Source organism: Podarcis filfolensis (genome assembly GCF_964270895.1).
Source record: "Podarcis filfolensis genome assembly, chromosome: 7".
Lineage (NCBI taxonomy): Eukaryota > Metazoa > Chordata > Lepidosauria > Squamata > Lacertidae > Podarcis > Podarcis filfolensis.
In genome coordinates this window covers 40,548,654-40,562,943 of record NC_139603.1, presented here as the reverse complement: position 1 = coordinate 40,562,943, position 14,290 = coordinate 40,548,654, and the positions used below count along the sequence as shown (strand labels likewise).

The following is a 14,290-nucleotide window of genomic DNA, read 5'->3' as shown; positions in this document are numbered from 1 at the left end:
TAAATTGTCTTGGGCTAAGCTGTTTAGGACTTTAACGGTAAACACCATCTCTACGAATTGTGCCTGTAAGCAAACTGGTACATAGTACAGATGTATTGGTGCAAAGTGACCCTATTTGCTAGTATTCACCAACAGCTACAGAGGTAATACCATGTGGAGTGCATTACACAGACCAGGTTTAATTTCCTAAGGTATGTGCACTGCTGGTACAGCAGCCTCAGCTGACCAAAGGGACAGCAAAGCACAGACACTACTTGATTATCCAGGTGTAAAACCAAAACCAGGATGACTGAAAGGGACTGTTCCTGACAACTTTGACATGATTAACTGTGAGAGTATGCTGCAGATTCGTTTTAGATGAAGACACCAGCCCAGGTTCTAAACACTAGGATATAATTATGTATGTGGTATGTTTTTATTCATTGGATAACTATCCAGCCATATCAGCAAGAAATTTACAGACAGCAAGTTAATCTCATTAATATTCCTGTGAGGTAATAAAAGAGAATGACATCATTGATGTTCATAGCTGAGCTCTGAGTTGAGCCTGGGATTCTAAATCCTGAAAATTAAGCCGTTGTGTGGCCCACAGTGGTTCTCAGCTATACACCACAATTTGTACTATTTACCAGATGAACAATAGACTTGCTCAGATGTTAGCTTTCAAGAGTTCTCAGAACATATGGAGAGAGGACCACATGCACTGCCCCCACCCCCCAGTGTCTACATTGAAAAAAATCTCCACCCTTGATTGTAGAAGAAGAGAAGAGTTTGGATTTGATATCCCGCTTTATCACTACCCGAAGGAGTCTCAAAGCGCCTAACAATCTCCTTTCCCTTCCTCCCTCCCACAACAAACACTCTGTGAGGTGAGTGGGGCTGAGAGACTTCAAAGAAGTGTGACTAGCCCAAGGTCACCCAGCAGCTGCATGTGGAGGAGTGGAGACACAAACCCAGTTCACCAGATTACAAGTCTACTGCTCTTAACCACTACACCACACTGGCTCTTACTATTGCAACTGAGTGGGAAGGTCAGCAGGGAGAAACTTTGCACATTCAGCTGAACGTGCTTAGAATTTTCTGTGTGAACAGGAACCACAATTGCTCAGGGTTTCCAGCTGCATAAAGGCTTCTAAGGGCTTTCTAAGTTCATTCTAAGTTCATTCAAATGAACACATGAAAATTCCATCTTTAGATTCAAGATCTAAGGCTGCAGTCAGCACAAACAGGGTATGCACAACTAGTTCCTCCCTCCACAATTTCTGAGAACACATGAAGGTGAATGTCTGAACAGGTCTAGTGAAAGTTTCATAATTAAAGTGGCAAATTGAGCATTAATTCTTTGCAGAAATATTTCAAGGGCTGTGCACACAATACCTACTTTGATTATCTTTGACTGCAAAACCAGAGCTGTTTGTGGCCTCCTCATTCAAATAGTAGAAGAAATGATGGTCCTCCACAGAATTGTCTTTGTCCACTGCACTGATGGTCTGAATAACCTAAAAGCAAACAATGGCAAACAATATGCTTAGCACCAAATATTATTGGCTGCCTTTGAAAGCAATGCAACAAAATTGCGTGCAAGACATTCCATTCAATTAGTAAGGTTGAAATCCCCCTGCCTTGTCTCTGAAGGGCAGGAAATGTATTAGCTGCAGCAGCAAATACACATCACTTAACAGAAGCCTGTTGAGCTTGTTGATTTTCTAATGTCCTACAATTATGCCACTTGATTTTGTATTGATTGGGAGGAGATAAGCACTAAAGTCGTGGGCTAATGCAAATGGCTTCTGGAATTGAAAATGCAAAGGTTAAATAAAGTTTCCATAAGGGAAAAAAAAGAATAATGTATAAAGTATTCTGCCCTTCCTTTGTTCTCCAAGGTGAAAAGTATATCATTCTATATTTGAACACATCCTTCAATACAAAAACCTATTTCCTTCCAGCCCACAAACATCATAGGCATCACTCAAGTGATGTATTATAGTTGCCGTGACCGCAAGATTGTGACAAGTTCATGTGCTGAATTGTTGATTCTTTGAGATAGTAACAGATTGATTATGGGAACACTTGGTTGTGTTTTCAAAGAAACAAAATAGCCTAAATTTCCAAACCTATTGAACCAGATTGTCATTTGCAGGAAAACAGAGTCAAAATTAGAGTCTTTGCATTCAGAAATCATTGATTCCATCACCTCAAATAAACAAGCCATGTTGCAGTTGTTATAATGAACAGTTGCTCTGCTTGGTAAGAGTAAATATTTGTTACCATTATCGGTTGATACCATTGGGCAAATTGTACATTATCAGTGACAACATTTTTTATCTTGCTATTTCAGCTCCACATTATCTTGCCATTTCAATGCACTACCAGTTCATTTCTTTCATTAAGAGGGTAAGTCTTCTAAAATGCTGTTTAATGGCTAATTGGGGCTTAAAAACCCAGCCTTGCCAAGTACAGGGTCAGAGAAGCCAACAGACAGCCACAGAAATTACTTTGTGATTATGGCACAACCATAGTTCAATGCAATGATGGGCTAATAGAGTTTTTTAAAGAAATGATTTTTAAATGTTTATTTTCATTGATAACAGCCTGATTCTATCATCTGCTGCTTTAGTTCTTAGGATGAGATGCAAGCTTCTGCATCAACCTGACATAAAAACAAACTGTTTCACATTACACCTATGACACCCTAAGTTACTGATCTAATCATAACAGGATTGCAGCAGCAGGTCCTCTGACTCTAGCTACTACAAGTTGTCTGCTGTCTCTGCAAGCAGTAGCAGCAGCTCCTTGTAATGACTTAACTTTACATTAGATACAACTCCATGGTGGCAGAATACTCATGGACAGATTGGGTAGGCAAACTCCCCTTGCTCCCTCTTCCCCTTCAGAAACAATAGTGGGTGTGGTTTAAGAATGGACCATCTGTCAGTGTCATCCACCCCACCCAGTTTCTCATTTTTCAAGGCTCAAGTTAAGTGTTCTGCATCAGTTTGCATTTAAAAAAAAAATCCTCTTGGAAATTCACCAGCAGTTTAATGCAATTTTTTCCTGTGCACAGTTCTGTAAGCAATTTTGCCGACAAATACATTTTTACAAGCAATTTCCTCTAACATGCATGGTATTTTCTGTAATATATGGGTTTTGTGAATAATTTCCCCTGAATATTTGCATTTTTGTACACATTTATTTGGTTAGAGAATTGTCTCACAAGATTCAGAGGAGTATAAATTTAAAACAATTAATGATCTCCCACATCGTTTCTACTTTGGTCCGAAACTACCTGATAGACAGCAGTTCACTAGTTAAACCATCATCTCCTTTAAAAAGAAAAAGAAAAGAGTGCACTAATTGTTTCTGGATCAGGGTCTAATATGACTTCATGCTTTATGTTAAAACAAAGGTAACATAGTTGGATATTACTTTGGAAAGCTTGCATGGGTTGGTTTATTGATTGTGCTGAAATCTAATTGCCAAGAATTGTGTCATATCAAGGCTCATTAATCTGAAAACTGTAACAATCTACAAGTCAGTGGGGAAGACTACTAACTGGGGAACTTGCCTGGTCATTGTTTAAAAATGAAATTGGTTTGAGTAAAAATCCAGGCTTTAGAGAAGGGTCAGCCCTAGCATTAGACATAGTGAAGCAACTGCTTCAGGCAGCTGCATTGGATATCATGATTACATTTGTACTGCCATAGAGGATGGGGAGCTTTCAGCGTAACTTGACTGGCCTTGGGTATTCTGCATGTTGACTCGGGGATGAAGACTTTAATGCTCAACCTAAGTCAGCAGAAAAGTGCCTTAGGTCAGCCTTTGAGTGGAAGCAGCTCTATCTCCTAAAAACCTTGAAAGCAAACTGAATCTTTACAGCTTGAAGTCTGCCTGATACAACCAGAGGGCCTTGAAATTATTGTGGCAGGGGATGGAGAAAATGGTCAACTATAGTTTCTTTCAGTTTCATATTTTTCCAGTCTTGGGATCAGGTCGCCACATTTATGCAACCAGGCATAATGTATTTCTTTTTTAAAAGGAGTCTTCATAAAAAAAAAATGCCAGCATTTTAATGTGCATTTCTAATATGCACCTTTTATCATGCAGTATATATTTTCCAGAAATATATGCTATTTTGAGCACAGGATATATGTATGTCTGCGCATATTTCCTGGTTGGAAAAGATCGTCACAAAATTCAAAGAACTGCACATTTCAAAGTTGTGCTTTGGTTCGCATATTGTTTCAGCAAGTGCAAATAAGGCACGTCTGTGTTAACATGCAAACTCACTGAATCTCTTCCCCATCAAAACTTGTAGCTAATTTGGCCTTCACTTCAGATGAATAATCCAATTTCTTCCCCATTGCATCCTTAACGCTACTAACTTTCTCTACCTGTTGGAAGGGAAGGAGAGAAGAGTATATACCGTAAACTTCGTGGGTATTGAGAGAAAAATTATTCTCCAACCTTGCACATATATTTTTCAGTGGGTGATCCTCTCACCTTTCATTTCCCACTTTCTTTCTCAGCACCAGAGCCAAAGATAAAGATAAAATCAGTAGCTACCACAGAAAATGAATTTCCAAACTGGGAAGCTGTGCACTACTGCAACAGGAACTTGAACTCTTCTTAGGCATTATGTCATCTCATTGGAAGGCAAAAATTGCAGGGGAGGTTTCTGTGGGAAAGTGTGGTGCATGTGCCCCTTGTCTTCATCCTTGCATGGTCAAGCTGAATAGCTGTAGAGGGCTTTGACTTCTTATTCCTTCTGTCTCTCCCAGGGTCTGTTTTGCTGATTTGTCAGTGGCTGATTTTCACTGAAAAAAGCCCTGTTCATCTGAGCTGTCTCCTTTTCATTAGTATTACATGGGAGCTTCAAACACACTTCATTTTTCTTTTCAAGGATGGTTAGTGATGTTCAAGGATTTCATTTGACTTGAAGATTTTTACTTGATTCACATCTCAGACTCAAACTGCCGTTTTCTTGCACTTCAAATTTTGCATTATACTTCACAGCTCAAAGAACATACCAAAATGTGTACAGAATATATACTTCAGGTTGAAACACAAACAAAATGCACACAGAAACTGATATACTCTGAAACAATACATTCATCGTTTGTTTTTGTATTTTAATGCAGATGGATGCAAAAATGGAATGGGACAGAAATATTAACACATGTGAAACTGACACAAATCAGAAACAGAATGATCTATCCATCTCTTTTAATCACTCCCACATAAGAACTTCTTTAAATTCAAGATGGCTGCCAATATATTGTCACAAACAACTATCAGACGCCATCCTGTCGCCCTGAGGTTCCACCAATCAGATTATTGTAGCATGTCCCTCAGACCTTGTGGGGGCCCGGACTATATGTTGCCATGACTATGACCCGCATTTCTGGCAAAAAACCTTATTGGGATCAACCCCCACATTGCCCAAATGTTATTTTTTTTTTGGGGGGGTGCCTCATACACCCATGCTGCTTCCTTTGCATGTTTCGTGTTGACAGATATTATTTCTCTCATAAGGTGGGGGTGGGGGGCTGAGGTAAGCGTGCCATTCCTGTCAGCCCTGGAGAGTGTGTGTGCATGCATGGGTGAAGAGAAAAGCCATTGGCCATGCTAAGTCAGGCTGGTGCCGCTCAAGCTAAAACGTTCTTTTCCCCAGGTGAGGGAAGACAAGGTGGTGGCTATTTACCTTTCCATGGCTTGCACCATGTAGCTAACGAGCAGCCTCTCCAGCAGAGTGCAGAATTGCTTTGGAGTGCAGCCGCCCAGGCGCTCACCGCTTCCTCCAGTGGGGAGCACTGCCGCTACAGACACTGGTGGGCATTGCTCCTGAGGCGCCTCCGAGCCCCTGCCACCACAACTACCCTTTCTGAGGTCAGTCACCGGCAGCTCCATGGTGGAAATCCGAACTGTGGCTCCTTTCCCCTCTTCCCCACCCTCCACCCCGGAAGAAAAGATTGCTGCGCACACACGATAGACAGAGAAGGAACTTGTCTTGAGCAGCTGCCCGTCTCACTTTTGACCCCCAAGCCTGGCCTGGCTGAGTCACAAAAACCATCATGCATGTGCACTATGCTGGCTGCCTGGATCTAGAAGGCAATCGGGCCTGATCCAACCCGCGGGGCTTAGTTTGCCAATCCATGCTTTAGATGAATACAGCTCCCACACCCTTTGGGGAACCTGTTAAGCAGGTTTCCTCAAACTTGTCCCTCCAGGTGTTTTGAGACTACAGTTCCCATCATTCCTAACCACTGGTCCTGCTAGCTAGGGATCATGGGAGTTGTAGGCCAAAAACATATGGAGGGCTGAGTTTGAGGAAGCCTGCTGTTAAGGGTTCTCAGAACTGGAGGAGTCTTCCGTGTGAATCTCTGTAGGGTCCCTTCCTCACTAAACCTAAATGCACAGCCACTGGGGGCAGGGCCAGAAGTTACATTCACACTGGGGGCAGGGTGGGTGAGGAAGCTTGGCCCGAAGCCATAGGACTCCATTTGCCCCTCACATATTCAGATGAGCACCCTCCTTAAATGGCTTGCTGTCTTCTGGCAAATCCTATAAAGTCTTAGTGAAGCCAGTTGCAATGTGTAGATCTTCCGATAGCCAAAGATGCAACATCCACACACAAGAGAGTCATATTAGCACGTCTGGGGGGAAATTCCAAACTTTGCAGAAAAACAACAGCAAAACACTAAGGTGTGTAGGAGGGGGAATCCCCAAAAGGGGAAGAACCGTGGAATGGCAAAAATGGTTGTGACATCCCCTACAGTGACCGAACTGGTTACACTCCCTTATTTCTATCCCTGCTCTGAATAATAGCACTTCAGTCTGCAGCATTTTGTTTCATGTTCCACTTGTTCATATGGACTCTTGCTTGTTTTATAAAATGTTATCTTCATTCTCATCTTCCTACATAAAAACAGGTAGGAATTTCACAATTAGAGATCAAATTTGTCATGGTCTAGAAGGGCATGTAAATAAAACAACTGGTCTCTGCTGACATTTTCCAACACTTTTCACTTATTGTTTCTTTTTTTCTTGATCCACTACATTTAGATTATCAATATTGTTTTAATTTATACAGAATGCCTCCCTAGTTTTATTTTTTTAAAAATGTTTGAATTATATTCAAGCTGTTATTTTTCCTGGCATTTGCGGCATTATCTCTCTTTTATAGAGAACTAATGTCAAGTAAGTAGCTTTCACTTTGACTGTAATTGCTGACTATTTTATTTTATGCTAAGTGCTGGGTAAATATGTATTGCCTTGCTATCTCTGTTTCAAAGTGCAAAATACACATTCATCCACTTTACGAGCTAATAAGTAAATGGTCAAGTAAATTGCTGCATCAAAGTCAATTCGCAGATGATACGCAAATTGCAGGTATTTGTGCCAGAATAAATATGTATTAGAGAGGACAGCATTATTTCAGAAAGATACAAGTAAACATAGTATCTCACCCTCAGCAAAAAATATTATTCTTCCTTCATGCAAAGCAACTGTAATGTCCACAAGATAGCAGGGATACACTATTATTATTGTTGTTATTATTTTCTTTTGTTGGTTATTAAAAGAATTATTGAGTAGCCACTCGTTTTAATGATTCTTCTGTACTACTTCTAAAGGGTTTTTTTAAAAGGTTTGTGTACTGATATGCACCACCCTGATATTTTTTGAGAGGATAATATATAAATGCTTTTATAAAAAACCATTTTCATGGATTTCATGCTCTCCAAGGGTGTGTGAACACTGAATACTGTCTTCAAGCTGGGTTTTTAAAAAATACACTGTACATAAAAGTTCAAGATCTGAAATAGCAGTAAGAATTATTAAAATACAGCAGCAGATAAACCAGTTATTAGATGAAACAACTACAAAATCATCCCAATGCAAACTGATTTTTTTTAAAAGTCTTTACGAAAAATGTAAAAGGCAATGGAAAGAGTGGAGGGCACTCTGGCAAAACAGAGCCACCACGAAGAAGGCTTGATCCATGTTACTTACGAACTGAATCATTTTCACTAGTAAACTGGCAACATATGGTGATAAACAAGTTCAGTCAGGTACATATGGATGTAAGCAGTTCTTCCAATAATGACCGCTCTCCACATCAAACGGAGGGTGCGCAGTACCCCTGATCCTACGTGACTCCTGGCAGAGCACTCCTGGACCACCTCCCCAAGTCACGAACCTTGAGGTTCCTGCCAAACCTCAGTTCAAATAACCAATCACAACTTGGGAGGTGGAGCCAGGGGAGTGGACCAAGTAAGGGTAGGATCCCCTCTTTAAGCATAAAAGAGGGAGCTCTCAGTCAGCCCCAGAGCTTCACCTGCCCTATCCTCCCTTCGTTTAGACCTTTTATTGCAGGTTGGCTTCTTCTTTACAGGTATGTTGGTGCTGCTGCAGTCTTACGATGGTTGTTGTTAAAGGACCGGGAAGGAATTTCCCCTCCATTGGCAGGTTTCGCCTTCCCCGTAGCAAAATGTCACAACTTTGGCGGTTTTAGGCCTTGGCAGGAATCCTTTAGTCTATCTTCCCTAAATGGGGTGTGGGGGGGTGAAGTGGTGAAACACCCCCCCCCCCCCGCTGCAGCGATCCCAGGGTTCCCCATTAAAGGGGTTGTGTTGAGGGGAGGCACTGGCCATATGCTGAACGGTTGTCAGTGCACTCCCCTGTGTTGAGGTGAAATGGGGGGGGGGCTCTCTGCTTAAACATATGTCTTCCAAAGCCAGCCCAATCCCCAGACAGATTGGTTAACCCTGATGTGCCCCAGATCCCCGGACGGAGACTGGGAGGGATAAACACCAGTGCCAAAGCCAAGGTCTTCCTACATCTGAAAGTTTTATAAAGTTGTGGACAATTTTAATCCCGTAACACGTTGTCACGAGTCATTATTCCACCCGGGTGTCGCATGGGGTCAGGGGGTCTCAGCCTGCGCACACAAACTGCTTACAAACCATTGGGGGCTTTAAAGAGCAATAACATAATGCTTAAATTGGCCCTGAAATCAAACAGTTATAAAATGTGACTGGTAACAGCAACAGCCACAGCAACAACAACAACAACAACAACAGTGCAATAGGATCAAGGTGGCACAAGCAATACAAAGCAGATGCTCCTAAAATGTTCTTGTTTTGCACTCTAAACCAATTGAAGTTTCCAGGAGTTCCTCATGTTTCTTTTTCAGCTTGAAAGCCGTGGTTTGAGGACCAATGCCCCACATAATCTGTGTTCCTTTTTTATTGGCTAATCAAAACATTCACCTCAGCATTCCACTTTGCAGCTTATTTGCTGCCCATATCTTTTTTTTCTTTCTATTTCATTCCAGTGCAAGTAATACAAGCCATCTGGGGTCATGTATTGAATGCCAAAATACCGTACTAGGCAGCCAACCTTTTTGGGTTATTGTCTGACATCCCTAAGGGCAAATGAAGGTCATTTAAGCAATGCTCACTGTACAAATCATTTGCACAATCCTAAACAATCAGGGATCACAAACTATCAGGGATCAAAAATGAAACTTTTTTTTATTTATCCTGAACAAATGATGAAAGTGTATTACTTCTTCCAATTCTAGCAAAGTTGTGTGTGTGTGTGTGTGTGTGTGTGTGTGTGTGTGAGAGAGAGAGAGAGAGAGAGAGAGAGAGAGAGAGAGAGAGAGACACTCCCTTCTGGCTCAGCCCTACATATAATACACAATAACAAATGTTGCTCAGCTTGCTTACTTACTTGTCTACAAATACATTTGAAGCAGAACGTTTCAATCTTCTTTAGGTCAGAACCAGGTTGTGGTAATTCTGACTGAGTCAGATTAATTCTGCTGTAGCATCTAAGATAAATTTGGTCCCCTTTTATATTGCTGGATATATTGCCGCCATTCTGGCACCCTTGTTTGGAAGTAAGCACAACTAAAAGCAATAGGATTTATTTGCAAACTGACAACTGCTCTGTCCTGAACGTTTATGCTTTACTGCAGCAAGTCTTATCCCGGAATGGACTAGAGAGCCAAAGACATGTGTCTCCAAATAACAGCAGACTCAAATCTACCTTGATCATGTTAAAGGAAAGGGCAAGTGATAATTTAGTCCACCCCAAAGTCATTTTTACCCTAGCTCTGGTCAGATATGAGACATTTTACTAGAAAAAAAGTAACCTGGGAAGGGAAAGTACATAGTAAAATGGTGTGTTTTGTGTGCATGTTCCTTCACCCTGTCTCACCCATTTCTCTGCTTGGTACTTTAAATCACACACTCCGCCACTTAAGGCAGATCCAAGTTTGTGACCCCTGCATGTAGTTTGAACCTTAGGAGCAGTTTATAAGCGATAAATACTCTACAGGTTGTTTGGATGTGAATTTAAAGTTCTGCTGCACAAGGACTTGGGAAAGACATTCTGTCAGCCTAAACCCTGCATCCATCAAATGAGAAACTTAGCAACCAGCATAATTTATAAAATGGGAGTCTTACATGTGTGTGTTGTGTAGGTGAATGGCATAATTACTTTGCACTTTAAGAACTATAGAAATGACAGGGAATAATAAATCAGTTAAAGTACAGTGCGGAGCTAATTAAAAAAGATCTTTGTTTTGTCAGGTTTTAATCTGATCATATTGCCCAGCTTTTATAGTTTGCTCTGAGAGCTGAAGAGAGGCAGTGTAAATTCATGTAAATGTAACACACAATTTACTGGTATTATTCTGTTACATCTGATGGCTATCAAAGGATTAGACTTTCATTTTATTGAGTTCCTTTCATGCACATCCTGTTTTGAAGTGTTTTACAGACCAATGAATCCAACTCTAGGAGTGCACTGGACTTGGTTTGTGTAAGAAAAAGTCAGCTATTGTGTAGCCGATGCCTGGGTTTGGGGAAGGTGTAGAGCACTGACATGAAAAGTATAATGGAAATCTATTTAAAGTGTCTGGTAAGCATGATGGATAGAGTTATGGAAAAATCAATCTCCTTTTACATTTAGTTTTTATTACCAAGTTATGTTTTCATATGATAGTCCCAAGGACTTACATATAGAGAGAGACCCATTTCCAGAGGGTAAATCAAAAAGTTCAAGAGCACCCAAAAGTCACAATAAAGGCAAAAAGAGGATGCAATCACTTTACTAAATGCAGCTTTCCCCCCAGAATCTTGATAAATACTAAACAAAATTTCTATGGAAGTGATTTTTATTGGGAATTTTATAAATGGACTCTCCTACATTGGATTGAACAGATGTAAGCCACATTAGCATAGAATCTCTTTTTACTTTTAAGGTAACTATGTAGAGGGCTTTATGAAATCTTAGCCCTGGTTCATATATTTGGTCAGGATCAGTGCTGAGATATTGTTGAAGAAATATCAGTAGATGCTGTTCCATTAGGTAGGGCAACCAGGGCTTAGTCTGACCAAACTAAATTTCCAGAACCTCCTGACTCAACCAGACATCCACTGAATCTTAACCCTGCTTATCCCTATACAACTGCTCATTTAGGTGCTAAGTATTGATGAAACGACAATGTTTTAAGTCTCTACGGTTTCTCTGCAAAGAAGAAGGAAAGAAGAAGAACCAGAACAGGTGGAGGTTACACAACTTTCTTTCCCAGCATAGAACAATTCTGAAAAATATATATGACATTTTTCCGTTTGGTTAGGTGCTGTCTATTTATAAACAGCAATGCTTAAGTGTCTGGAATATATTTGCAAGGGAGGAAGCTGAGGACCTGGCTATGCCACACCACATGACCTCTTAGAAGTCCCAACAGGTCTAGTGCACATCAGTTGCCACTGGGCGTGAGTCTATCCCCTTCACTAGGGAATTAGTCTTAGGTGTGAAACAAACCCTCTATTTGAGCACACAGCCTATGAAGGCCCAGCTCACATTATTTCTCCTCTTCAGAAATTGGTCAGGAAGAGCATACATGAAATGGGACATGCTCCTGGCTGTTCATAAGGCCCAATTTCACATTATTTAGACACTAGGAGAGGATTTGCTTGAAAGAAACTGGCACAGTGACTGAAAATATACGTGCTACCCTTTTAAAAGGGAGAACGCTAGACAGTCTAAAACCTGCAGTTTTCTGGCCCACCTGCTGCGTGTCTGGCAATGTTGATGTATTGTGTGGTGACCTTGGCATTTATGATTCACCTGAATAGCATTGTTATTGGTTTCTAGGGCCCCCACAATTCTTGTTTTCATCACGATGGCACTCGTATGATGTTTGTGCCCTTATAGAGTGATCAATACACATTCCCTGCTCATTGTACATCAGCTTTCAATACCATGGGTTATTATGAGATGCTGGTGATGTTTCTGTGGAAGCAAACAGGCATTTGAGAGATCTTATCATGTTCCTCTTTGCAGACAAGATAAACATGAGGCTGCTAAGTGGTATGTCTTTAATATACTGCTCTTAATTCTTTCTTTAAAAAGTCTGACCCAGATGTAGTCTGGATACAGTTGGTGAGCCAATAGAAGCTGGAGTACAGGATTAGTACACAGGACATTATATGTTTAAATCAAAATATTTATATACCACGTTTCATTAAAAAAATCCCAAGGTGGCATGCACCAGGATTAACAAAAGGAGGTAAATAACTGGTATAGAATGATCGTAAAAGTGACTGGCTCATCTTAAAAGTTTAAACCACTGAATAGTGGACTTTCCCCCCAGGATTCCGGTCAAAATAGAAGGGTTAAACCTCCCCTTTCTATGTACTGTGGTCTCAATCCTGATTCCAATTCCAATTAAAAAAACCCCCTGACATTCCTGCAAGCCACCCCTTTAACATCCTGTGTAGCTAGTCCTAAGTTTGAGTGAATCATAAGCAGGAGATATACAGAAGATAGGAGGATTCATGTTAGTGATTAGATTCAACCTCCTCTAGATATCTGGTGAGCAGTCTAGGGTACTCTTGGATTCAGTGACAGTAATTGGAATGGTAGCCGGTGATGGTGGACGTGAACTATTCTCATCAACTGTATCTGATTAAAATGAGCTATGACATTATATTTCAGTTTCACAGCTGATGAATGTCAACCACAACTTTGAACCTACACAGTAATATTGTGCTTGCAGGAGAGAATACGAGAGGAGGGAGGCAGACAGACACACAGAAAGAAAAGGACTACAGCTCTTATTAACAACACAAACAAGCATTATGGAAACCTGGCACTGAGAGGACAGGGAATGAAGCAGGTAGAAGGTAAGAAGACAATGCAGATCAATTACAGAGCCAGTTGTTTCTGTTTTTGTCTCATTTCACAGTTTTACCAGTTCCATTTCTTCTTCAAAATTTGCATACCTGCCCCAATATATAAGTTCCAGTTTCAACAGTGGACAATGAAACACCTGTCCAGAGCAATGACCCATCTAAAGGGATGCCAAGCACTGATGAAAAACCCAGGATCATATGACTGATTTTTTTCCTCATGGCCATCCAAAGAAGCGGTCAACAAACACCCACAGTGATAACAAAAGTGAAACAGAAAGCAATGCAGATGAGGAGATGCATCAAGACTGAGATCAAAGCAAGGCTTCACTCTCCATTTACCTCCTGTGGTGGACTGGAAAGGAGAAGTACTCCAATGATATGAACCACTAAAATCAGCTGCCACTGAAAGAAATCATTCATCCCAGAGTACCTGTCCAAATAAGAAAATCTTACACAATTTCAGGCAGCCAAGAAAGGATGAGCACTGGCAGATCTCAGCAGGGAGGAAAAGAGATCAACAAGACTTTTTCATCTTACCTGTCCAGAACCTGCATTCTCACACACATATGTCTCATAGTAATCCGAAAATTCTGGCGCATGTTCGTTAACATCACGAACATGTATATAAACATTCACTTTCGATATTTGCTTTGGGTTCACTGAAGCAAAGGAAACAAAAGTAAGTATAAATAAAAGGCAAAATTGGCAGCTCATAGTCTATTGTGCGACCCTGTAGTATGATATATAATTTTGTCATTAAAATGCTTTGTTCAGCTCTAGAAGACGTGACTATTGTAAAAAAGAGAACACCTCTCCTGTGAGACATACTGTGCCTTTGATTTCAGGAACAAATAGTATGACTGTTACATATTATTATATGTCACAATGAAATAATAATAAAAGTAATAGTCATTTTGCATAGCATTATCCACTGTGCTGATACAGTGTTTTCAATAGGGGTAACCACTTAGCATTCCATGACTACCTGTGACTGAGTCACATACAGTACAACATTCTAGAGCATGTGACGAGTTCATTTAGGCAAGTTCCTCCTTTGATCAGCACAAACGGCAAATTGC

The 14,290-nt window shown here is 40.7% G+C and overlaps 1 protein-coding gene across 7 annotated transcripts in view; it reads right to left on the bottom strand.

The window, feature by feature from the left end:
• The window catches only part of LOC310766400 (cadherin-19-like), a 71,354-nt gene that overhangs the window by 14,474 nt on the left and 42,590 nt on the right, over nucleotides 1–14,290 (bottom strand). For all 7 annotated transcript variants that reach the window (XM_083622591.1, XM_083622593.1, XM_083622587.1 and 4 more), the window contains 2 exons: nucleotides 13,749–13,870; nucleotides 1,382–1,499 (listed from right to left, as the gene is read on the bottom strand). In XM_083622591.1, coding sequence (XP_083478717.1) covers nucleotides 1,382–1,499; nucleotides 13,749–13,870 — 240 coding nt within the window. The remainder of the gene's footprint in view (nucleotides 1–1,381; nucleotides 1,500–13,748; nucleotides 13,871–14,290) is intronic.